General features: G+C 36.9%; 1 protein-coding gene across 1 annotated transcript in view; it reads left to right on the top strand.

Moving 5' to 3' along the window:
- The window catches only part of ZNF385D (zinc finger protein 385D), a 440,538-nt gene extending 412,908 nt beyond the window's left edge, over positions 1-27,630 (top strand). Inside the window, 4 exon segments of the mRNA XM_086614812.1 lie at positions 19,479-19,712; positions 21,663-21,841; positions 23,204-23,305; positions 27,397-27,630. Of these exon segments, the coding sequence (XP_086470938.1) occupies positions 19,479-19,712; positions 21,663-21,841; positions 23,204-23,305; positions 27,397-27,630 (749 nt within the window).
- Positions 27,631-27,881: the final 251 nt, after the last annotated feature.

The following is a 27,881-nucleotide window of genomic DNA, read 5'->3' as shown; positions in this document are numbered from 1 at the left end:
CTGTTTCAGTGCATTAAATCTGTGTCAACAAGTTCACTAGGTTGCTTTTTTGGGTAACAATGGAGTAAGTTTTTGGTTATTCTAAACAGAAGAAGATCAGTGCTTGAGATGAGAACTAGTAATTAAACCAAATTTGCTGTCTGGATGCAATAATTGATGTACTCAGTGAGGAAGAAGTGTAATCTCAAGGAAAATTGTTTCAGGTGGTTGCTACCATCAAAGAATTTCTGGCTTTTTAATGATCCATTAATGACTTTTTTATTCTACCTTCAGACACCTCAGACATGTATTTATGGACCATTAAACCACTTCTGGCTCTTATTTTTTTTTTTTAGGTACGGATACAGAACATAAGTTTCTAAAACTGTGATAGACTAATCCAAATTCACTTTACAGCATTTGCTATCTCTCAGAAAAGGTTTTACTCAGTTATAGCTTGAAACACCTGTTATTTTTGTCTTTATAAGTCATTTATAATTATCATCTGAGAGCTTAATTTTAAAAAAAAGAAAAAGTGTTCCAAAATGATAGACACATTCCCGTGTGAATTTGCAAAGAAACATGTGCCTGATCTTTGGACTGTGAAAGCAAATTATCATGCTGTACCTGGTATCAATATCAAATACTTACCTACTTCTTCATATTATCCATGAAAATTCATTATAGAAAAATGGCTATGTATTCATAGATGAAGACTGTTGATGATTTTGATATCTTCTTGGTGAGACAAATCATTCTCGTACTATATGAAATGCATGTCAATATAGAATCAGTCAGTACCGGGTCTGAGTACTACTCAAAAAAGAAGTGAAAATGTGACTTATGATACCTTTTGGTTTTGAAACTCATGAACATAGAGGAAAGGATTGGGGAGGTTTTTATTTTTAAGTTACTGGCAATGTTAATGTTTTTTCAAAATGAAGTTCTTGTTTATACATTTGTCAGTGGACACAATAACGAGCACCATTTTTGGCTCTGCCACTGTGCGATATTCCTTCCCTGAACAGTGAAGATAAACATGGGACACAAACACTTTCTTTCATACAAATGTATGTATTTTTTAAGTCTGTGATCAAAAGCTTTCCATCAAAAATAGAAAATTGTTCTTTAGTCTTTGTTTCCTTGCCCATTGAACACTCACAGCCCTGGGCTTCTGTGCAGATTGCTTTCTAGGAGATTCCTTTGTCTTGTTCCGTGCCATTTTGGTGTCTGCTTTTTTATTTAACTTCTATTCTTGGAACAGCTGTCTCTTCACATGTGCTAGATAACCCTCATATCCTTTGCTGCTTAAAATCTCTCCACAAAGCCTGCTTCTCTTAAATAGCCTTCCAGCTGATTTTTTTTTCCTCTATACTTCCACAGCACACCTACTTCCACGTTTTCTTAATGTTCTCAGGTGACAGTATAAGTCCTACAAAGACTTGTACACAAGCTTGGTAGTATAAACTAGGTTGCTAAAATTAAGGTCTAGTCCTGCTAGAACAACGGTTTCTTCTTCCGTGATGCTGCAGACATGCAGGTATGTGAAGTATTAGTATTTTAATCATTTTTATTGTACTATGTATGCATGCTAAGAAAGTCTGTGACTAAAAAAGCTATCTTTTTCTAGTCTTAGAAGTGTTTATTCAGACTTCATATTATTTGGATGTAGGTAGAGCAGCAGAAGCCAGACTTTGTACTTCATCCATGAGAAACCCTCCTATTACCCATCAACTCTCAACAACAAAACCAAAAGAAAACCGCAAAAAAACTTACAGAAAGTACGCTTGACACATTTCTGTCAAGAAGCTCAGCATTCAGTGAGTATGTCTCTTAAAATGAGCAAGAAGATCCCTCTGTCACCAAGGTTGAAGTGGCTCACCTTATCTGGAGCACTGGGGAAAAAAATCAAATCACCTTCTTCAACATCTGGTGCAGAAATAGGCTGATGTTCCAAACTGCACTATACATCTACACCTTTTTTTTTTTTAAAGAGTGGTTTACAATGACATGATTGATACTTAAGTCTGAAAAATCCAGAAATAAATATTGTAGGTATTACTACGACTGCTGTTACAGCAGTTTGAAACTTTGTCCTAAAGTTGCTTAAAAGGTCAGAGACATTCAAGTGTAGAAGGGTTAACTCTTGCTGTCATGTGTGTGGACAGCAGTGCTCAAAGTAGAACAGTGATTTAGAGAGGAAACCAGGTAAGCTGATCCCAATAATATAAAACCAGACAAAAATGTGGTTATTTAAACCAACAAGAAATGTTTTTCTCTTCATGCGGGTAAACAATTTAATATTTCACAGAGTAAGCAGTGAGGTGTGTCCTTGACAGATAGATTCACAAATGGAGCTGCTGTATACAATTTGTGATCACGTTTCATTATGGAGGTTTTAGTGTCAACATGGTACATGTTCAAAATGATAAAAGTGTGCCGTAACAGGAGGTGGAAATCATTGCCAGTGGCTGAAAACTGCCTTCCTTGCACAACAAACTGTACTGGGGAGGCAGTAAAGATTCTTTTGTAATATTAAAACATCGTGATATGTGTGTGCGCTCGTGTGCATATGTTTAAGTGTGTATAAAATAGTGCAGCATTCTAGACTGTGAAGATGGAGTGGGCATTCTTGAAACAAATGTTTGGATGCTAAGGATCTATACAGCTCTTGGTTATAGGGATTTACTAAAGTAAAATCGTAGCTAATCAATTTTTCTGTGAATTTCTCTGTAAAATTTCTGTTTGGAACTCCTAGAAATAACTGGAGACCAAAGCTGGGGCTTTTCACCTTGAATTTCTTTGAATTGTTTTGGTCTGGCAGATCTAGGTTTCAATCCAGTCATTTTTGCAGAGAGGGGGAGAAAGAACTGAAGGAATGCTGAAGGATCTTCAGTCTCCTGTTAGCGCCATGGCATCCAAGAGGAACATTCTTGGTTATGTGATATAGGAGTGATTCTGCAATTCTCCTCGTCTTAACATGTGAATGAAAAAAACCTCTGACCTAAAGCATCCCTTATATCCCTATACATCTATTATTGCAGAGGTCTTTTTCCAAAATTGTGAAAGACCTCATGTAACTGCCGTAACTGATGAGAATAGTTTTCATAAGGTATCATTGACTTTCTAGGCATTTTGGTCTGGAGTAGAAGATGTTGCATTAAAACCCATCATTTTGCACTGAAATTCTGTAAGCACCATTTGCAAGGTTTTGTCATCATCATCTGATCTACACTGATGAATGAGCTTTCATAGAAATTGGCATATTGCCCATGCAAGCCAATTTATGTTCCACATATGCAAACTGATAAAATTGTTTCCAAAGCAGATAAGTATATTGCACAGTAATGAATTTGAAATGTATGTGCACAATAGGTTGGACTGTTGACTTTCCAGATATTCCAGAACTTTCCAGTTAGACATTCTGGATGCAAACCTGTCTACTTCAAACATGAATCAATGGTTCATGCAACCCAGTATATAAAACTTCAACCTACATTTGAATTTTACTCTGTTCTCTGTTTCATTGTGGAGAGGCAGTTGGTATTAAAAGATCATCTGTGCATGAAGCTCAAGCTAGTCGCCCATTGGTCCCAACAGAGCCCTTGCGTAAACAACATGAACGGAAGCATGGACAAAAAATGTGCAAGTCTGACATTCAGGGTAAATTGAGTGAGAATTTTGCAAATTTGACAGGTGATTTAACAGCAGCTGCTGATACTGGTGATACAAGCCAGTGTAGTGCAAGACTTTGGTCATAAAGTAGCAGTCTGTGAATTACTGAGCTGTTAGGCTGGGGAAAAAGAAGAGAATCTGAAAGGAAAAAGCATTAAAGGCCTTAACGTTCAAAGGGAAAAAAGCAGTATGCATAGACAAGACTAATGAAAATTTTTTAAAGACTGAGTAGATAAACTTTTGGGTTAAATATATGTTTCCAGTTTATAAGAACATTGCTGAAGTATTTTTCATAATTTCCAAACTCATTTGATTTACTGTTGCTGATGCAAACATTACCTCTTGGAAGCTTGAAACAGAAAAAAAATATTTATCATTTGCTCCCCTCCATCATGCATGCAGATTGGCTTTTTATTGTACGGATGCTGGCATTATTTATTTTTTTTTTTTAGAAAAAAACATCATTGAAGCATTTGTTTTGGAAAAAACACATATAAAGAACTACATGGACTTTGCTGACAGGTATGAGAAATTATATTTAAGAAAAGGTAGGTCACAATTTAGGCCTAAAGATATTGTCATCCTCCCTTAAATTCAACTAGTTAGTTCCAGTAACTATAGTCTGATGTACATGAGTATGTGGAAAGATAAAAACACACTATTTTTGTGGAAGGGATCTATTGCAATATCCCATTTTTGAGACTTTTTCATAGACTTTGCAGTTGCAAGAACAATTTCTCTTGTTCCATTTTTTTGTGCTACCTATAGAAAAATTCTGATTTGTGGTCTCAACCTGCATTTGAACAAGCAAGCAGAGTAACTAGAAGTCTGGAATCCTCAAATTCAGCCCGTAATGATTGGGGAGTGCAATCACTCCTAGTGATTGCTTCAGGGATGACTTGATTATGTCACGTCTTAGAACAGCATTATCAGTAGTAAACTTAGAAGAATCACTGCAGTAACCCATCACGCTAAATCAGCAGAAGTGAGATCATACAAAGTACTTCTCTAATTTCAGTGATTAATGTTGATAGAATTAAGACATGTTTTAGGTCATGAAATGCATTGAGGATAACTTGGCAGTGAAAGAAATTATGTAATCAGCTCACAAGAGACTTTAATTTATGTACAATGGAATGAGAAGCCTGTTTTTTTCATTTATAAATGATATCTTTTAGGGAAATATGCTAGATGGGTGTGCTCTACAAAACTCAGCAGGATTAATTTCAAAGATATTTTTTTAAAAACCCTGATTATCCTAATATTTTACCTAAAACTTGCTTTTCCTGGGATATCAATTTTACGTGGCATTTTTTCAGCATCCCCATAGAGTGAAGAAGAGATCTTTATCAGACTCATCTCATTTACCATTGTGGCAGCTGCTCATCTGGCCTGATTGAAAGTATTAATAAATTTAGATAAAAAAGTTGATAATCAGCTATCCATCTGCAGATTTCTTGGCATTAGGCACAGATAGGTTAGATCTTCAATTCCCCTGTCCACATTGTCTATCCTTTTTAATTCTGCCCTATCTGTTGACATTTGAAACAGCTGTTACAGCCTGAAGTCACAAAAAGAAAGGATGTTACCAAGCATGGATGCTTTCCAGTCCAATCATATTTATTTTGTAGAATTAGCAAAAAACTTAAGTCTGCAGAGAGCTACATTGATCAGTTGACTAAGTTATGATCAACACATTAGGAAAACCTACTTGCTAGCTCTAAGTTCATGCACTGAATGATTTAAGGCTATGACTGTTTCTTCAAAGGGAAAAGATCTTTTAACAAGCCTTGTTTATGTGCTTGCAATGAACCTAGAAATGTAAACTGTGATGCAAAGTATATAATAGAAGAAACTGGAAGGTTGAAAATCAGTATACACCAGTTTTTCCAAAGTTGGGCAAGTTCTCTAAGATTCTTTCTAAGACAACGTTAGAAGAAATCCATGTGCAGTCACAATCTTACCTAATATGGGGCTGGAATGTCAGTTATTGTGGGCTGTGTCTTAGATCCTGAAAGAGCAAAGACTAGAAGGCATTTAATCCAGAACATCTTTCTGGCATAGGTAAGTCCTGTTGTCAATGAAGTATAAGAGGTTACAGTCTGATAAATACAATGATGATGTTTACATATTGGAATGGACAGTAAGTGGATTTTAAGTGTTTTCTTGCTTGCTTATTATATGAGGCTTTTTATTGACCTCTCTCATAAGTAGAAAAGCAGACAGAGAGGACATAAAGGACACACAAAAATATATAGCAAGTGCTTATGGCAAAAAAAAACCCACCACTAGAATTTCTTTCCCTTAAAAGAATTTTTTAAAAATGCTGTTGGAGAGAAGGAAAGTAAATAGGAAGCTGTGCTGGTTGCTTGCTTTCAAGAGTTTTGTTTGAATTTCTAACCTTACTTGGTTTCAAGGTGCCTTTGTAAGTGCCATGGATGGTTAGTAACTTAAAACAGTATTTAAAGTATAGGCCTAAAAGGTGAAAGGCTGAAGAAACATTTAGGTCTTTGAGGTTGTCTTATATTAAAAAGTACTCAATGCTTTGCTCTCATAGCTAATGGTGCTCCACTCTACTTCAATGGAGTTTTAGGCTCATTGTGTAAAACTGGGTGGGTCCATCATTCTTCTTGTACTGTGCTTCTAAGAGATCTTTTATCATCTCAAGCACATCTACTGCACACTGTAGCATCTGAAGTATTGGAATACCATCTCTTCTATGCTTTACTAACAAGTGTAGACTAAGTATCAGGAGGAGTGAAGAATTTTGTTTTGATGTGAATTATGTTTAAATTATTACACTGTTACCTACTGGAACTTCACCTGCATTTCTTATAAAAAATGTCTGAAGCTCCAAGAACAAGTTTATAAAACATAGTTTTGGAGGCACTGCTTGTCATCTCTGAGTTCTGCTGTTTACCGATGACTTATGGACTCTCCATTCCTGCAGAATTTTACTGATGATACAAAGCACACTTTCCAGATTCAAGGAGTTTGGTCATATCTACCCCAATCTTCAGCTGTTGTTTTGTCACCACAATTCTCTTAGGAGAAGTAGGCATTCAAGTGTTTATTCAATGTAATTTCCTGCTGTGGAAATGAAAGAAGGCAGTATCTTTTGTTCTCTGTATGTATGAACAATGGACAGCCATTACAAATCTTCCTTCCACTATTACCTGGACATACAAGAGATCAGATATCTGTATCCTATATAGTAAATAGACTTGGGAAGCACAGTACCGTAGCTTTCTGGAAAAACTAGTAGAAGGCTTGTTTTGAAGCCAAATGCTTAAAAACCTTTCAAATTCCCAAATTACTGGTAAAACATCTGTTTTAATATTGTATATTATAAATATGATATATTTGGTTTGCACTAGTATAATTATTTTCATGCTAATTTCACATTTTTTAATTTTTGAGGGAGGGGAGACAATGTGTAGCCCTTTGAAGAGGAGGGAAGCAGCAAGTTTTTTGCTAATGTTTTCATGGTAGCAGAAGTCTCGTTTTGTTGCTTTGGGAATTTTTCCCAACATCTTCTTTTCCAATTCACAAGAAAAATCTTACATTTGTACAAGTGTGTGTATTTTTCTCATGTTCATGGTCCAAGACATCTGATGATCTATAGATTCACTCTATCTACAGTTCAGAGGCTTTGAGAGGGAGGAACCAATATTCCTTTTCTGATTTTCTGGTCAATTTACAGTCTTCTGACCACCTCACCAAAAAAAAAGAATTTAAAAATCTATATAGATGTAATCTCCTCAGACTGTAGCTAAAGTACCACTATAATCAATTGGCTTTCAAGGTCACAACAGATGCAGGTTTTCTGAAGGAGAGCTAAGCACACTCTTTACTTGCCTGCTGAATGGCAAATACATAATTGTTATGTAAGGAAACTATTTGTGCAAGTGTTGGCCAGATTTACATTGTGACTTAATAATTTCAAGTTTTCAAAGATGGAAACACTGAAATTATCTATAAGGCCGAAACCTGCATTTCATAGCGAGTATTGCCATTTCAGAGACTAGCATATTTGAAGTTTTGTTTCAGAAGAGCAGTGCTGTCATCGTTCACAACTTGCATTGAGTTTTCTAAAATACTGTGTGATGCAAAGCAATCCTAAGTAAACCCATTTGCAGTTTTGTTTGTATAGAATGGTAGCAGCCTTAGGATCCTGAGAACGCATCTAATATAGTATATCAGTGCTAAAGAGATGCTTAAATGTTCTTGTACTGGATGCTACAGAAGCTGAAGGGTGTTCAGGAGTTTGTTGTTGCAGCTGGTGTTATTCTAGTTATGCAGTCATACTACAATTGCTTTCCAAGATTTTTGAAAGCTAATCAAAAGAATTAGCCTCTTAATTCCATATTTTTCATCCAAATACTTTTTTTTTAAGTGCAGCAGGTTTCCCCTGAAAAATTTGAAAAATGTAATTGTAATTTTTTTTTATTGTTTGCTAGATGCTAAGGAGGAGTAAGCAAGAAGAGGTAAAATACACTCTACATCATAAAAAAAAAACATCCCTCCAGCAATCCCCCAGACTTTACATGGAATATTCTGCATTATTATTTTAATTTTGTACTCCAGTTGCTACTGTTTTTCCCCGTTCTCTGTGTGTTCTGCTTCTCAGTAGGTCTTTGAACTGGAATTGTGAAGATAAGATATGATGGACATTGTAGAAGTGTTAAAAAAATTACGTTGTATGAAGGAAAAGTGGTTTTTAAAGAAAAGTCACTGATACTAACCTGAGTGAAGGTGTGCTGTAGAATGGTGATCTGATTGTTGCAGAAGTGTGATACTTCAAACTTGTATGTTCATTATAAATAATTATATGGCTGAAAGGGTCTTGAGGCAGGCAAATTGCACCTATTCACATAGACATTGTGTAAACATGAAAATTAAAATACATTCAGTTATTCATAAAATAGCTGCAAATGAGGGCAATTTTCAAATATCTGGGCTTGTATTGGCACTTTCATGAACTCTTATTCATATGTTTTCTCTGTTATAGTGTACACAGGAGAGAGATATGACAGAATGAAAATTAAGGAACCAGCAGTATAGAATATTACGCTCCTAAAGAAAACTTATTTTCTCTCCTTCTTTTTCTAAGAGCTAATGCTGGGTCTGAATGATGTCAAATCTAGTGATGTATGAAAAACTGTCATGTATAAGAAAGGAAAAAAAATTAACAGAAGGGAGCTAGGTATGATCTTGTAAGTGGTGTAGTATTTGCAGCCACATTTAGAAGGGAAGCTGAAACGATTTTGTTGCTACTGTGTTACGTTGTTAGGGAAAGAACTGCGTAGAAAGGAAAATGTGGCACATGTAGAAATGACAATTTGGGTTTACCAAAGAAATTAGTAAAAAAACTGTAATTACACTCATTAATATCCTCCCCTACTGGAAAACAAATGTGAAAGGATTGACCATTACAGAAATAGCATAAGCATTTTGCAATCATTAGCAGCCCTGCTCCTGTTGCATAGGGCTATTTTCTTCCAATGTCCCTCCATGACATTTCTTCTGAACATATTCTAGCTCTCACTTCACCAGTGACTAATCACCTAAGAATCACACCACTACAACATAACTGCCTTCACTCAACAAGACAGAACTTTTGTCTTTGCAAGTATTGGACAAAATCGTCTAACAAATAACTATGTCACTGTCAGTATTAATGTATGTCACTTTTAGTTTTCCAGATAGCATAGGCTTTTAATATCAGCTTTAAAAGAGAATGTGTAAGAAAAGGCCAAAGCATAGCAAGAATTAAGTGGCCTCATCTGAGATCCTGCAAATGTTTGCTAATAGCTAGTCTCACGTTGCCATTTTGATGCTAATTTTCATTAATATGTCGCTGCTCCCTCTTCTGTCACTGCAAACTAAGAGCAGTCATTGCCTTATTAAGGTCTCATCTGCTAGCTTTGTGTCCTAAAATACAAACCCATCATTGTTTATGTGTAATGGGTTAAATCAAATAATATATTTGATTCTATAAGCTTTGAAACTAGGAGTGATATCTGTGAACGGTGCCATTTGTGATTTTCACTGTTCTCTTGCATGCACAAGACTTATACAATTTGTTAGAACAAACTTTGGCCTAGGAAAGCATCAGTCCTTCCGTTTTGCTTCGGTGGAGAGCTTGCCTGATAGTATTATGGTATGACTAGATAAACATCCCGACCAACAAGCACTGATAACCTCTCTGCTAGGTATGTGTGGATGATGCCAGGGAGTGCCACTGGAAGAGACGAAGAGTTGTTTCAGACTCTTCTGACCAAGAGAAAATTTGGTAAGAGCGAGCTCACTAAATTTATGAAGTAGACAGTTTTTCTCTTACTCTTTGTCTAATTCCAGGACCGTCCATCCAACCTCACTGTGGTTTACTTAGCATGTTTCTTCTGCCAACTAATGTAATTAAACTAATTTTCAGTTGGTAGAAGGCTGCTTGAAGGTGGAGGAAAGATTGGCATGATAGCCAATGGAGACAAAATAATTGTTCATTAAAAAAAAAGAAAAAAGAAAAGTAAAACTAAACTTGTAAGTCATGTCAAGAACTACGATGACAGCAAGTTGTTTTCAACAGAAATTGTTGATCTAGGATTGTCTAGCCCAGAAGCAACCTGTGGTAGGTTGGAGAAGGGAAGAAGTAGAGAGGATGCAGACAATAGTAGGAGCATTTATTTAGATGATGGAACCTGCTGGAGATGTAAAAGTTAAATAGATGGTCATAGTAACTGCAGCTGTGAATAGTAAAGATTCTTTAACAGACTTGGAAATCGCAAGATACTTCCTTTCCTTACCATCCACTTGGGTGCTACTCTTGGATCCACCTGTCAATTTATGAAACATGTTACCAACAGCATGCCATCAGCCAAAGGAAAAATTCCTTGTAAAAGCATTGGACTGTAGAGGACCGTTAAAAAACTAAACGGGATAGCAGAAAAGTCAAAACACTTATTTACTCTAAAGATTAAGGATAATAATGATACTAGCTCGTATTCTGTTCTCTCATCAATTCCTTGTGAAATGTATTCCTCCAAATTTTTGGCGTTTGGTATTTCAACTACTTATGGAAGAGCAGGTGGTTGTAAGAAAGCCATTGCTGATCAGTCCACAGAACACATCTTGCCACAGGCTTTACTTACGGTGCATTCCAAGACAGATGTCCTGAAAGAATGTGTGTCTTCTCACTGCTCTTCCTGCCTTCGCTCCACTGAAAAAAGTCATACAGTTACAACAGATGCTGTACAGCTTCTGACAATTCCGATATTAGACACAACATTAGTTATTGCCAAAACCAGATTTACTAGCTCAGTGCTCTCCAGTAAAGGAAGTAAGCTGCTGTAGAGGGAATAGCTTTAATTATTCCTGGATTCAAGACAAGAGAATGCCATAAGGTATTACGAGGGCAGTCAGAAGTCGGAGTTCTCAGAAATTCTGAGCTGGATTCCAGTTATTTTAATTTACTTCTAGGTTCTAGGACTATAAATCTGTTTTGAAACTTAAAGTTTAAATGGAGGTTTAAAAGAGCACATTCAACTTGCTTAAAATGCAAAAAAAAAATCAACTCCCTGCTTAAAATGGAGAGTGATCCTATTCAGTCTGCAGTACAGTTCACTTATTCTTTCCTTGTTCCATTTGATTAATGAAGTAATGTATTTTCTCTCCTTCTGCCAGTGATTAATATTCTCTGCGCTTCTTTGTTTTTGGTGACAGATTGCTGGAGGAGAGATTCCACAGTAAATTGTTTTGATATCAAGTTTTAAATAGACTCTGCCAGCCTGCTTGTTTTGTGAAAAGTACTTCTCAGTCTCTAGTCGTGTGTAGCCTGGACTGTGTCTCTTTTGTCTTTGTTAAAGAGAAGTGGGGTTTAGGAGAGTTCCCTTTCCAAGCTCACTTCATTTCACCACAGCTGATAGCACAAGATGAAGGAGAACAGCTTGGCTAATGCTCCCCTGCCCACCTCTGCAGGGCAGGCATGTGGGGCAGCAGGAGTAGCAGGCAGAAACTGAATCGTAGTTATGTGCTGGCCCAGTAACGACAATTTGTTCTCTCCCAGGTACACGGCTTGAGTTTAAAGCCCTAATGGGTGTTTGGGTGGGGAGGTAATATTTTGAAGCCATTGCTGTTGGTGGCACAGACAGAAGCTGCGCCCTGAATTCTCCTTTGGGACGTACTGCCTCCAGTACTGATGGGCATAATTATTGTCACCTGGACCTTGGTGGTGAGGCAGGGCCTATTTTCAAATAGTGTTTTGGACTACTGTCTACACTAGTGCATTCACACGGTGCCAAGGATGTTCCTGGACACAGGAATGCAACCATCCATTCATTTCCACTGCTATGACTGTCTCTAGATGACTTCTGGCCAAAGCAGAATCTCTCACACATCTGTGGGCAGAGTCTGGAGTTCAATATGAGCCAAGGAGCGACAGGCGGGTTCATGTGCAGCAGACCTATTTTGGAGGATAAGAGAGTTTAATAATGAGGATGGGGACTGCTATGCACATGTTGGCCTTCATACTGCAGAAAGGTGCAATTCAAGGCAATTCATTTTACTACAGTATATCTTATAGAACGTTTTTCTTTAGTGGGCTTTTAACTTTCAAGGAATTGGTTTTGATTCCTGTTTTTTACTGGTGGTAAACTCTAATGATGCTCAGTCTCTGCTCATGCATTAAGATTAACTACAAATATATTTTTGTCTCTGTTGCTTGTACTTAAAAGGTTGGGAAATGCATACTGAAACATGTGCAGATGTAAAACTTGTGGCAGTTTGCCAGCATAGCCTTTGATGTTGCCAAGCATGAGAGACCTATGTCTAAGATAATACAGCTTTCCTTCTATATATGTGATCAAACCCCATGTGCATGTATTCCTTATCTTAAAAGCAACATTTTACATTGCAGCCTCCAAAATAAAAATGTAACCGTCAAAATGAAATCTAACACCCTGCCTTATGCATAACCTTCAAGTTAGAGTCAAAATAGCAAATTTGTTATTTTAGCAGGGCCGCTGAGACCACGATCTGCAAAAATCATCTTTGCGCTTGACTGTGAGCTCCACCTTTAAACAAACACACTGTCTTGGTTTCAATTGAATTTTTCACTACACGAGTCTCATTAATTAAATAGCAAGAGTAGCTTCAGCCAGCGACACGTTCTTCCCCTACAGCTCCTTGCGTGGGGACCCTTTCACTCATAGCTGATGAAAGCTGATTTTCTTCTGCCTGACTGAGGAGAAATCTATACAATAGAAAGGACAGCTCAGCACCCAAACCCAGTCATCACCAAGAGTTACTTAAAATAACTTGAAGAATAAATGGTTTCTCCTCATCATCTCTTTTCCTTGCAGTCATGTGTTTTGTCAGCTACATTTGCCTGAGAACCCAAAACTCAGACGCGACATGACATTTCCCTACCTTCCTCCTTCCCTTTCCACAGGCCTTTTACCCCCAGCTGTTGCTGTTGCTGCCAGCTCCGTTCAATTAACCTCAACAGGAATGCAGCCATCCCTCTGCGGTTAATCCTGTTCAGGATTAATGAACTGTGCTTTAAACCAGGGGAACTGCTAGTAAAAATGAGGTATAATTCTGTTAGAAAATTGTGTACTGCTAATTAACGAAGAAGGTCATTTTGGGACTTGGCAGAATCAAGTTTAACTGGAGAAAAAAAAATCCACAGAGCAACTATGTGAGGTTTGCTACTTTCTCTTCACTCTCACTCTGGACACCTTTTATCATCAAATGTCCTGCTTTCTGTGTCGCTCCTATCACGTCACCACCAAGGCATGTCACCGGGAATCATGGAGTAGAAGCAGCAGTAAAATGAGACCACTTGTGTTCTTCATCCTTTGTTTCTGAGTGATGAACACTCTGTATAATATGATTTATTTAAGTGTTAAAAAAACAGAGATTGGTCAAAATACTGAGATCATTGTTTCTCCAGTTACCAACCATGAAAATTCCTGGTGTTTGGTTTTCATGCCGGTCCTCTGAAAGTTTGCAGTCCTTTGGTTTCTCAGTAAGTGCTTGTTCTGTACATTGGAGGAAAGGCTTGGGCGATACCTGAGAGACACTCAGCCTTTCACTTTCTGGATATCAAAAGCAATCACGATGGACACCTAGACAAAGCAAAGTAACAAGGAACTTTAGCAAGCAAGTGATTGACCAGCCAGGGCAGTGACAGGGGAAGGGAGAGAAAACAGATGAATAGCTGATGTTTGAAAAACAAGATCAGAAAAGGCAACTCATCAAAAATTTTCAAATTCTGTTCCTGTTTTGTCATATGCAACTTTATTTATTACTTCAGAGCTCTTCATTCTTCCATTATGGCATATTAATTAGTATCCATCCTGTAAAAGATCAGGTAAATATAATGATTTACAATATTTCATGTCGCTTCACTGAAGGAGGTCTTATAGTAAAGTAATGAAGCACACAACTGTTATTCAGATATTTTGATCTTTTATATCAACAAACTATGATGTACAATACTTAACTCTCTAAACCATGCTATTGGAATTAGTTTTTACATGGGTTCTTCTAAGTGATAAAAATATATTTCTGACTCTCCAAGTAAAAGACATCTGTTCTGGGAAGGATATATCTATAAAAAATAGATTGAATCCAGGTTTTGAATGTAATACTATATCTAATGACTGGAATTTTCATAATATAATACCGAAAAAAAATTCTGTACAATATATTGTAATGGGCCAAATATACGCCAACCACAAAATATGCGAGTTTATATTCTGCACGTATAAAGGAGGAGAAGCCGATAGTTTTTGAGTCAAAGTTCCTCAAAGTGTTTTGTTTAAGTGCCAGAGCCAGCCAATGTGCTCACACACATGCTTATGTTTTAGCATATGAGCACACAAAGTCAGCCAAGCACGAAAAACAAGTCAGTCACACAGTTATTGTTGAGATGGTACTTTGTTTTTATTATACTCCACTGTTACATTTATAGATCCAAAAGAAATTACATCTTATCTTCAAATGTAATTACCACAGAGGACACGGAGCATGGGATTTTCAAAGCAGCCCAAGGAAACCAAGGAACTAGTTCTTAGTAGACAGGAAAATAATATGCCAAGACACTTTTGAACATGCCAGTATCAAGCATCTGTATGAGAGCGTTCTGTTACTTGATGCAGGTTTGCTGTAAGCGAGCCCACTGATGACATTTTTGCAATACTAGGTCTTACAGTGTAGGGAAATATTTCATATCAAGTTCTGGTTGTCATGAGAAAGAATGGGATTTCTACTTTCTGCATAAGGGGTTGTCTGGGTCTTTTTTTTCTTTTTTTTCCTGAACAGCATTATAGGTCAATCCTTTTATGTCAAAGTCAAAGTTTGGTTTAAATGAGACCAGTAAGCATGGATATGTGCTAAATCAGATATTTTTGAATGCATGTCTTTTGAAATTGAAAAAAAAAACCCTACACTGATAAATAGTTGTGATTTGTTTGAAGTCAGAACACTTTTTACTCTGTGGGTCTATTTATAGTTTCAGGATAAGAAATTCTTATGCTTAGTAGCAGGAGCTGATGAGCGAGACTTTCACATACTCAGAAGAAAAATATGAGTTGTCACTTTCTGTTTCTTCAGCCTAAAGAAAATTCATGAATCTTGTAGCTGGGATCTAAAATTAATTCTGCTTACTTAGGAGGTCCTTAATCATGCATTTGCAGTTTTCCACTTAAACTAAGCTATCTGTAGTACCCAAAGGAGTCAATTCTCACAGAATGTTTTTCATCTGGCTTTGTCTTCTTGTTGAAATAAATCTTTGGGTTTGCCAGTAAGCATTACTTTTCTATGTAACTTTTTTGTATTTTTAATTTTTATTCTGTTACTATATTAAGACCAGGAACACAAATGGGTTATTGTGAATCCTGAAGTGTTCCCTTTTTTTGCTGCTGGAGTCCAGTTCCATACAATATTAGCAATCAGCTTCTATGCCAAAACCAAGCAGTGACAGTTGCAATAATGAATATTTGCTGCAGGCCACTGGTATGAAAATAGCACAGTGCTGCAAGCCTGCGTCACCAGAAACAAATCTTCCATTTTGACTGACTGAATTTCCAGCTTGATTTTAGATCATTTATTATTGAAATAGTTCTTAAAGTACTGTCATAACATAATGTTAAGAAACGCTGATTCAGTCTTCAAGGCATCAATTCAAATGCCTTCCTACTCCTTTTTGATGGTGGTTTTATTTTTTAATCCCTTATACCTTTAATGCTGTACCCTGTATTTAGGGCACTGAACTGTGTACAGGCAGCAGCACTGTAATATATTCAGAGAGACACGTGTTGGTTAGGTTAGAAGTCCTGGTGAGAAGAGGATTTTAATTCCCTCTTTGTAAGCTTACTTGACAGCTTTTAGAATGTTTTCCCCTTAATTCCTGCAGATAATTCTAAAGTTTATATGAGGAGGAACAGCTTTGCATCTTTAAATATGTTATGGCTTTTAGATTGTCAGCTTGGATGGTTTTCTTGTATATGTTTGGATGTCATTAATGCATTTGCATTAGTGGAATATATGATGTATTAATACAGGGCACCTTTTGAAGGGTTTATGAGCAAAATGTATGCTCTGACCTTTGATATTTTTGTTAGTTGAGGAATATGGGGATGACATTTATGATTTTTATATAAAATGCTGCTTTCATGCGTGCATATCAAAATACCCTCAAAAGGACTAGCGTAATCGATTGTATTTTATTTTCACTTTAAAATAATTACATGGTGAAATAGTAGATCAAGATAGGTATAGGAGGTCGATGTTTGAGGCAGAATAAAATCTGTGGTTATTTAAGCTTTTTTTTTTCATTACCTCAATTTTTCCTATGGAAAATATTATCTATATTTTGCTTAAGGCAAAATCTTGACCCTTCCACTGCAAAGCTGGTAACGATGATTGATGTCCATATCTAATTTCCTACAAGATTATAATGAGCACAAACCTTGCCATCGATCCTTAGAGAATGTTAATGTCTTCTTTCTCTTTTCCTTCCCTCTCCCTGGTGCCATCTGCCCTCTGCCTTCCTTTTCACCAGGAAAGTGTATTGGCTGTACCTACTACTGTACAGTAGTCCCAGGACAGAGAAAATGAAGTTTTGAAAGCAGTGTTGTGTACTGCTTGGAGTGGGCTTTTGAGGCAAATAATTTCACTGCAGCAACTTTCAACTGAAGGAAAGCCAACATCAGCACGGATTCCCTGGGATGGGAGTGACTAGTTAAACATATAATTTTGTGGACAGATCCACGAAGGCTTCATTTACTCATCAATTTCCCAACAAAACATTTACTATTTCAAAATAATATTTTTCTTTTGAAACATTATTGTTGATCTGTAAAAAATGATAAATGAGAACAAAATGTTAAGCAAGGTAACACCATTCCTTTTGCACCAGTATTTGACATCCCCAGTACCTTCAGGATATAGCCATCTCCAGACTCGCTCTGAGGAAAAAAAAAAACTTTGATTACACCTTGAGTGGGACCTTATTTTTGCTATTTGCTTTAATGCCTGGCAGTATTTAGAATATTCACATGACAAACTCTGCTTTCTTGGTTTTATGAATAGTAATTTTAAAAACTCTCTGAGAGAATATGTGAAAACATTACAAAATACACAATTATAGAAATTAATAGGGCTCGAAGGATCCTATTCCCACTGATTAAAAGTGGATCACACCTGTGTTGCTTCTACAGATATTTGTTCAGCCAGTTTCAAGTTCTCCTGTAGGCAGTATTTCCAGATCTTGGTAGTTAGGCTATTCTCAGGCTTTACAAACTTTAATATTAGAAAGAATTTCCTGGTGTCTAATCAAAGTCTCTCTTGCTGTAATCCAATAGTCCTTGTTCTTTTAGGAGGTATCATGGAGAAGAGTTTATTCTCTTATTTTTAACTGCCTTCTACAGATATGAAAAATGTTGTCAGTGCTTACCCTTCATCTTCTGTATCACAGTCCATATTTTCTAAATCTCTACTTTGTTTTGGCTTCCTCCCTCACGACCCCTCGCCTCTTGGTTTACATTTGTATTGCTGCTGGATGAAGAACAAAGCAAATAATTTTAATTTTTGACATTGCAGTCCCTGAGGTGAACACTGGTCCTCCAGTGCTGATTAGGGGAGAAAAACATACTTCATAAATTTTTTATTTTACACTTTCAATATGGTGGGGACCTTTTTCATAACACGATGATGTAAGAGATCTGTGTTCATTTCATTATCCGCTACTGAAAACTTTTTCTGAAAAAAATATAAAACCAACCAACCCAAAATCAATTAAACAAGCAAACAAAAACCCCAAAGCAATACTGGGGCTCTTCTTCATCCTGTTTTAATAGATCAGGTTAATCCTACTGAGTGTGGATTCCTGGAATTGCCTTTACTGAAAAGCATCTGATTTTCTATACTGTTTCTCCAATGCATTAAGATTGTTTCGACTGATGTCTCTCAGTGTGTTTTCGCTTGCTCCCAGCTTGCTATTGTCTTCTAAGTTAATAGGCGTGTTTGTCATTAGGGAAGCTGTTGAACAGTATTAGTCTGAAACACACCTCTGCAGCATGTTACTTGTGTCCCTTCTGCATCACAGCACATACTGAGATCTTCAGCCAAAGAATTGTTGTCTATTCTAATAGACGGCAATGAATAAAGCATCGTACAGGTAGAGGATCACTAACACCAAGCGATGTATGAAAACAAAATGAGCTATGTTGAAAAGTACCCAACTCCAGGAGTATCTCAGTCAATAATTAAGATTTCTTATGGGGGAAGCTGCTGCTCAGTAGGCTTAATATGACAAAATGTAACACTGCGAAGGCAGAACAGCTCCTGTCCTTCTCTTCTTCTACCTCTTCCTTTCTGTTTTCTGCGCTGGCTCAGTGCTGGATCTACTCACCTCTATCTGTTAGTACTTAACTACCAGTGATACTGCCATATCCAAATGTCATGTATGTATTATTCAACCACAATATCATTGCATATTTTCTCTCTCTTGGATTTGAAAAGTACAGAAAAAGCACAAATTCTTAGATGCAAGCACTAGGTTTCCAAATAGATTTAGGTATATAACATGCTTACAGTTTTTCCAAACATGCCACTGATGAAATGAACAGAAATCTTATTGGTGTTTGAGTAGGTCTCAGATATAGAATGTTGTATATTTAATTACTATTATTAGTATGTTTTTGTAGTATGCAATAATGGATAACAATTATGTATGGATAAATGTATAGTGTGTATTAATAATTACCTTCATTCATTTAATATTAGTTTTGGCTAATATCAAGTGCTGTATCAATTTAATGTTTTATTTTATCAGATACCAAGAGCATACAATTATTTTCATTTTAGTTTTATCCCTATAGAATGTTAAAACTTTAGCTTGGCTACCCAGTCAACGTAAGTATTATGCAGTACTATGGCAGTTTTTGCATCTGAAGTGCCGCGTATAAATTTTAACTGCCTATTGTACTTGTAATTGACATGACCTCTTTTAATGGATTGTCTTTCAGTTTTACGGTACAGTCTTAATGCCCTGTCTTTTCAGTTTATGAGTGCTGTATTTACTGGGTGTTAGCAGAGTGCAAGAGACAGAATATGTGACATTTTGGTACATGGGAGTACTGTGTTTCGTAACCAGACGAAATAAAAAGAGTAAGGTCAGATTTAGTTCATTACCATCACCAGCACGATCTGCCTCTCTGTGCAGTTACAGCATTAGGATGCAAGCAAGTAGGTGCCAAAGGTCACAACCTTTTTTTTTTTGTTGTTTCTTTCCTTCCTTCTCCTACCTTTACCCACAGACGTTACCACAGGGACACCAGCAATATCAACAACGACAACCGTGGAAATCCGGAAGAGCAGTGTTATGACAACTGAGATCACCTCTAAAGTGGAGAAAATCCCCACGGCAGCCACTAGCAGCACCACATGCCCTTCCGTTGAGACTGAGGAAGAAAAAGCAAAAAGATTGCTGTACTGTTCACTATGCAAAGTCGCTGTCAACTCTGCCTCACAGCTGGAGGCGCACAACAGTGGTGAGATGGAGCAGTGCTTGCCTGCTTCCTTCTTTTCCTTCTGTCTCAAGAGCTCTGCAATTATCTTCCCCGGAATAGATTAGATCTCTTGCAGCAGGGGACAAAGAGGTGGCAGAAAACTGGCAATTACATGGAATTCATTAACTATTAAAGAATAAAAATGACAGGCAAAGAGGCTTTCATAAAGGGGGAAGGAAGGAATCTCATTGCCTGCAAGTTACCCATTTTCTTACATTTTAGCTTTTGCAGCTTCCAAACCATAGAGAGCTAAATGGCAGCTCGTGCTTCATTACCTTTGGAGTTCAGAGTTTGAGTACTTTTGTTTGTGCCAGCAAGCAAACTGAGTATGAATACCATTAGTTTTGTTTGAAGTCTAGCAAATTAAGGCTGAAAGAGGGAACGTCAGACAGTCAGAGTTCAATGATGAGAGTTAGAATTCTTAGCTCTGTTTTGTCTGTTAATAACTTGTTAAAATTATGTATATATTTCCTTTGTTTTCATCAACTGATAGCAACTACTGCTTGAGAGTTGAATGGGTGATTGCTTACCTGCATCTTTCCTATTTTTTAAGCCTTTTCTTGTTATTAGAGCTAGTATCATCGATAAGTTTCAGTAGTAGATAGCCATCATTCAGTTACTATTTTAAGCATCTTATTGTTTGTCTTTGTGGTGAGCAGGGTTAAAAGATCATGGGATTTAATATAGTGTCAATGACCATCTATAACAGTCCTACAGAAAAACTCCTGATTTTGGATGTCAGAGGTTACTTGCCAGCAGGGTAAAGAAAGTTAGGAGACAGGCAGAGAACCTTAGGTTTGAAAACATAGAGACAGTGATGGTATACCTGCAGCATGATGATCTACAGCTTTATGATATAATTAAAAAAGAAATACCTTTGACATGTCTATAGAATCCATTTAAATTAAAAAGGAAATGATAATTTGTTGGTATTCATGAGAAACAAAGCTTAATCAGTTTTGAATGCTGTTTGCTGTATGGCAGATCTTCAACTGGTGAAAATTCAAGTTCATAAAACTGTACCCATTCAACCTAGTTAACCTCATCTGAAGGTTAGACTCTAAACATTTTTCTGATCAAGATGAGATCCAAAACATTATTCTGAATATTTAAACACAACCCTCAAGTTTTGCTGTCTATGCTGATAAACTATCTGTGTGCTCACACACATGCATGCTTGTAAAAGTGTACATGTGGATGCACACAACAATTATCAGTGGAATACTAATTCTGTACAAAGTAGTAGTCCATTATCATCACAGACTGCCTATGTGGAAGTCAACAGTGTAAGAAACTTATATGAGTAAAGGTAAAGCAACAAGACACTATTGTTTTCTATCCAATGTTTATTTTAATAAAAAATGCAAGTTCATTTTTCTCACATGCCTGTATTTCACATGTTTTGGTTTCTGACTAGACCATTAAGGATCCATAGGTTGCTGCCAGGAACTTCTACCCCTTTTTGATTTGTAGACTAATTGGTTAATTACAGATTGAAGTGTAAGCTACTCAATGCATACTGTTTGTCAATCCATTCAGGAGGACTACAAATCAAAGCCATCTACATCTTTAATAGCTAAATTACTCTTCCTTTGCAACTGCAACTCAGGTCTTATTAGCAGCAGGAGTTAATGAGAAAAGTCACACCCATTTAACTTCACATCAGGATACCTGATTGTGCCACTACTTACTGGTGTGGCTGCTTTGTTCTAGTGGATTACCTGCAGATATGTAATTTAATAATTAAATATCTGATGTGAAAAGTTGTTACATTCGTATGAATCTGATACAGACAAACACAAGCATATTGCAAGGACAGCATGTGGCATCAAGCTGAGGTTCATATGACTTAAAACAAAACAAAACAAAACAAACAATGAATGCAACCAAATTGCCAAAGTTGTTTCTGTTTCCCATTTCTAATGTCTCCAGGGACTAAGCACAAAACTATGCTGGAAGCTCGGAATGGAAGTGGAACCATAAAAGCCTTTCCCCGGGCAGGCGTAAAAGGCAAAGGACCTGTGAATAAAGGAAACACAGGCCTTCAGAACAAAACATTTCACTGTGAAATATGTGATGTGCACGTAAACTCTGAGACACAACTGAAACAGGTACTCAGCTAGCTTGCAGAGTGTGAATCCTTGGCTGTTCTTTGTTTTCATGGTGATGAAGTACCAACACAATCAGCATGTGTCAGGCTAACAGTTCCCATCCAAATGCAGCTCACAGATTTTGCTCTCTGTACTTGTCTTTCATGCTGTATGTTTTGGTTTAGATATGATTTTCCTTTGCACAGAATATATTTTCTCAAAAGCTCTTTATATATATGTCTTCAAAGAGTTATAGAAGTTGTAAGCTGCAAGATGTTACAACTGTCTTTAGACTATCACAATTGTCACGAGCTAATAAACTCTGCCATTTAGTGTACTGTATGATATTTTCCTTGACAAAGATGTGGAGGTGGGTGCTGCCAGTGTTTTCACAAATCACTGAATAACCTGCTTAGAAGTGTGGGATAGAGAGGATTTGTAATATTGTTTTATCAGTGTTACTCTGTAACTGAGAAGCATGACCTCTAAATTGCAATTACACTAATTTATGTTCAGTCATTCTTCAGATGAACAAAGACTTTGTTCTGAAAAACACTTAGTTTAATTCCATATGCCTTTTGGAATTAAATACTCGTAAAGGAACTTTATAAGAATGAAGATAAATTCTGTAATGGACAATAGCAATACTTGTCTTCTGCTTTCAGGGAAAAAAATGTCCAGTTCTTTGTCTTTTTTTGCAAGAACTCTCTTGAGAATAAAATCAAAGTAAAAATATAGTTCTGAAAAAGGTTGCTTACATCTAATACTGCAATAAAGTCTGTGTAGAAGGATTCATGTAAAATCTCATAGAGTTATGAAGAAGATAATGGATTTGGTGGGGTTTTTTTCAGTGTCACTTAGTTTGATATGTAACCATCTTTTGGCTGAAATCTTAAAAAAAATGTCTAGGCTTCTTAGGGATTTAAACAACTGTGTGACCATCCACCCCACTCCCACCCAATAGGTGATGCTCTACTATCTAATATTCTTCCAAAACTTTTTATCAATCAGCAGTGGATTGAATTTGATGGGTGCTTTGTAGAGATAGGGAGGAATTTTTCAAAGGGTTCTATCTTTGACCTGATTCAGGTCCTGTTGAAGTTAACAAGGGTGAGAAAATCATTGTCTGCAGTGGAAGCAGAGTTGAACTGAGCACCGTGGAAAATCACAGTCCCAATATATGATGCACAAAGGATCGTTCAAATTGGAACAAGCCCTGTTCCCATTCATTACTGAATTAGTCAAAGTGATGCTGTCATGGAGAGCAGTAGCCTCCAGTATTGAAGCACCCTTGTGTAAAGCAAAACCTGAAATGATCTATTAAGGAAATATCATTCTTATTTTTTCTCTCTCCCCTGCCCCCCTTCAAATGTATTTTAACAGCACATAAGCAGTAGAAGGCACAAAGACAGAGCTGCTGGGAAGCCACCTAAACCTAAATACAGCCCTTACAACAAACTCCAAAAAGGAACACATCCTTTAGGGGTAAGCCAATCACCTTTTTACTTTTCTTTTATTTAACCCTGCTGAGTAGAGTTTTTAGAAAATGTAACTGGGAAAATGCTTAAAATTAGATGAACAACGTAAGCAATGGGAGTATACAAGTGTCTGAATGACCTTATGGAAGCCCACAAGGGTCTTCTTAATATAGTTTGATGGGTGTGGACTACAACTCATGGGTCTTCATTTTTTGTAGCTGCTCTGAATAACCTCAGAAAAGAAGCTTGTTTCAAAGGTCGTTAGAGAATAACAGACAAAAAAAAAAAAATATCCAGATGTCAAAGAGGATTTTTCCAGTTTTCACCAAGGACAATAGTGATGAAATGACTAAATAAAACTTTCTAAAACATAAAACCTTTATTCTATCCTAATTTAGAAAATTATTCAGATAACAATTCAAAAACTTTTTAAAATCTCTCTCTCATTTCATTCCACACAGTTTTGGGATGGTTCTGGTCACGTGTTTGACTGCCAGGATAAACAATCTGAAACACAGTTCTTTCTAGCTTCAAAAGCTGAGAAAAAAGTTTACTTTTTAATAAAACACCCTGCTAGGATCCTGCTATTAGTTAAGAAACAGCTTATACTGTGGGTGAGATAGTAAAATATCTGACATTTATCTCCATCAGATAAACTACATGATTGTTTCATGTGCCATGGTGTTTTACATGATTTTGGCAGAGGGAGGATGTTGATTCATGGGCCTCGTAAAGATAGCCCTTTATTCCTTGACCATCTTCTCTAATGCAGGCACAACATGGAGCTTGTTTCTGTGAAAACCCAATTCTCTTTAAGTTGAGTTAAAGCTCTTTTCTTGACAACAGAAAGTGAGTCCTTGTTGGGCAGCTCTCATGATAGGTATATTCGTGCATGATTCAGTTGGGTAGGAGCTTGCCCAGATTTAGCATAATGCAGTGCAACATTCTGATGGATCCACTAGTGGGGAAATAGCCCCATAGGATTTTTCAGTAATCCACCAGGAAGATCAAGATCTCCAGTACGTATAAGCTATACTGAAAGGAATAGAAAATATGTCATTACGTAAGTAAGATATGGAATCACTAAGGCCTTTCTGACAGGGTTGTTATTCCTTTAGAAAATTCATTGTCTCCCAGGGGATGAAAATAACTATTACATTACTGTTGCTGTTGTGCACAGTTCTCTATTTGCCCTTAGTGATTTCTGAGAACTCCAGCCAAGGATCAAGGCCATTTAATTGCTGCATAGACAAATAAAGGCAATGTGTCCTTTTCCTGCTCCCTCACTCCCAATTGCTCGCAATAGACAAGTCAGGTCAGACATGAGCAAAGAGGCAAAGGGGGTTTAGGAAGGAGAGGATAAATTAACAATAAATGAACAGATAAACATAGTAGAATGGAGGGTTCACTAGGAAAGGATAAGAGCGATTCTCCATTTAGTCTTTTTGTTTTTCAATAGAGAAAATACTGAAATTGCTGTCACTTGAAATGCAGAATGGCATAGCAACAAGCCAGAGATGTGCTAATTTTACTTTGAATGTAAATGTTTTTGATGAGCTCTAGACTTTTTCTCTACTCCCCATTAATTTTTCAAGTCATTTACTGTCTCTTCGTTTATTTTATTGCAAGTGAAACTACTAATGGCTACTTTACTCTTAATGTTGACCTGTGTGTTAATTAGTACTTGCAGAGAGGCTTGAAATTAAGGTACAAGGTACTGTATATGCTAAATATTACTGATTTTACAGCTGTCTTTAGATCAGAACCGTGTTGATAAATTAACTGAAAAGCTACGTAACTTCATCAGAAGTTCCTGATTCCTCCAAGAATTGCAAGATAGATAGATAGATTTTTAACATAAACAGTTATATAAGATCTTTGTTCTTCGTGACAAAAAAAATGTATTAGCATCGCCAAATTATTTCTCTACAGGAGTTAGAAGAAGGACATAATACATTTTCATAGCTTTTCTAGACCAAAAACTTTCCAAAGCCATGTTTTCAATATCATTTATACTGCTTTGTCTAGTCTAGTTTTGCATGCTTCAGAGAAAGAAGCTTTATGAATTCCCACAGTACTATTTCAGAATTTAAGAAATCTTGTACTGTTGGGACTTACTTGATATTCTTCAAGGCACAAATGTCCAGTGTGTATAAAATTCTACACTGGAGAGAAAGAGGTTATCAGACATTTCATAGTCCAAATTTTCTGCAATAAAATAGTTCTTATGAAAAACATCCTTCACTGGGAATTCTAGACCACAGAGCCCTGTTGTTTTGAGCTGAGGCATTTTTGTACTTTATACTCTGGATTTTTTTTTTGTTTTTGAGAGCTTTTTTTCTTGTGTGTTCTAAACAACGCTGAAAAAAATTTATTCAAAAATGTAAGGAAAAAGTCAGATGCTTAGCAAGGGAAGAAAACAGCTTGGATCAGTTAGTGTAACACAGATCAAGGAAAAGATCAGATCATTACTTTTCGTAGGCACCATGAGGAATTTTGTATATAGCATCCATTATGCCCTCTGTTAAGAGAATTATAGAATCTGGTCCCCTCTGAGTAGCTCTCCCAGAGCTTAAAGACCCTTGAGACCAGCAGAGTTGCCAATGGATATTCAGAAAAGTCGAAATCTAATATCCATTTGGCTGATACAGAACCAACAGTTTTTTTGGAATATGATGATACTGTAATGGTGAAACTCGCTGCTGTTTCATGCCAGACTACCCCTGTCTTTACTTTCTTCCTATTCACTCACCCAGGTACCGTTGAGTGGAAAGCATCAGACTGATATAGTGCAAGTTAATTATTTGAAAGCCTCTTTCAATTCAGGGCTGAGAAATTGTGTTTCCCTGTGAGTGAGAAGTGTCCGTACTTACCAAGAGATACCACAGCATGGTACATATATTCGTATTTCATATATTCAATACCACATATTCAGGTTTATGTTCTTTGCAAAGAGCCTCAGGTCATGCCAGGACACAGAGCCACTGAAAGTCCGACAGAGCTAATGGGAACTTTTCTGTGTCAGTGGATGAGGTTTCAGTTCTTATCTCAGAGTTATAAAACCAGAAGAACAAAGGTATTCAGGCTCCTGGCTTCTCATTAGAAACTTGAACTCCCATTGAAATCTGCAGAAATCTATATAGACTGCTCTGATGTTCATTTGTGCATACCGAATGTAAGTTCTTATAAATGATAATGGACCTCTGTGAGCATTTTCAGTCAGTCTGGTTCTTTTTCTCTTTGGAAACTCTAAATGAGGCGTTTTTCAAGTTCTATTTGGTAGTGCACAAGACTCATGATTTAAGCATTTTTAAAGCAGAAGCCTCAATGACAGTAAAAAAAAACCCATAGTTTGGCGCCGTACTAAATTATATAGGCAAGAGTTTTTCATTACAACATTTTAAAATATCTGCCACTTTTTACACAGACCTTCTAAGAATGAAGGATATCTTAGTGAAAAATTTTGAAGACACAGCAAGATGACATAAGGCAGCACCCATAGAATTCATCACCTATTTGAACATATGAAACACTAGGAGATTTTTGTAACTGGTGCACGATCAGCTTTGTTTATTTGCTTGTCATTAGAGACCAGAGCTAATAAAGAGGAACTAGCTGCAGATCTTAATTTTAAGTAGAAATTGTGTCCTAATGATAAAACCAAAAGTACTTTCTTAGCCAGACCAGGGAATAGGATATGTTTTCATTCTGCTCTGGTCTCTATCATAAAGCTGTCCAGATGAAGATCTTTTAATTGGTGGCTAATTCTTCTTTATTTAATTCTTACAGAGTACATGCAGCTTTACTTTGGTGCAGGTTGCCCAGCCTCTTTTTAGGTTTGCTTTGATTTCAATCTCATATTGAATTATAAGTCTCAGTGATAAGGCATGAACATTGAAACTCTGTCCCCAGCCAAACCCTGCTCACCCTTGTCTGATGCGTGAGATTGTATCTCCCATCAGCTCGTAGAGTCAGTAGCCACTACAAGGCCTCTCTTACTTGATTTTGCACTTACAATCTGAAGTCCAATTCCCAGTTGTGTAGCTAATATGAACAAATTATGCCTCTCTGTTTGTTTGTTTTCTCTCTTCCCCACAGGTAAAATTAGTATTTTCAAAGGAACCTTCAAAGCCGATGGCTCCGCGAATCTTACCAAATCCGTTAGCAGCTGCAGCAGCAGCTGCTGCTGTGGCTGTGAATTCCCCCTTCAGTCTTCGAACAGCCCCAGCAGCCACCCTTTTCCAGACTTCAGCACTTCCTCCAGCACTCCTACGACCAGCTCCAGGGCCTATACGGACCACCCATACTCCTGTGCTGTTTGCTCCTTACTGAACTCCAAACAGGAATTAATTGTACTGCAATAATTTTTCAAATCAAAACAAACAAACAAACAAAAAAGAAAAACAAGAACATTGAACTATGCAGTGTTTATTTATAGTTTAAAATATATATGAAGAGCCAGGACTTTTGATAGAGAACTGAACAAATTCTAAAAGGGGGAATGGGCAGTATTTTCTCCAGATGAGAACATTCCTCTTGAGTATTGATCGTTTTAGAACTGATCTCCAGCATTGACTTGTAGT

Source organism: Tauraco erythrolophus, chromosome 7 (genome assembly GCF_009769465.1).
Source record: "Tauraco erythrolophus isolate bTauEry1 chromosome 7, bTauEry1.pri, whole genome shotgun sequence".
NCBI classification, from domain to species: Eukaryota; Metazoa; Chordata; class Aves; order Musophagiformes; family Musophagidae; genus Tauraco; species Tauraco erythrolophus.
Note: the sequence above shows the minus strand (reverse complement) of the source record. Positions and strands in the feature narration are given on the sequence as shown.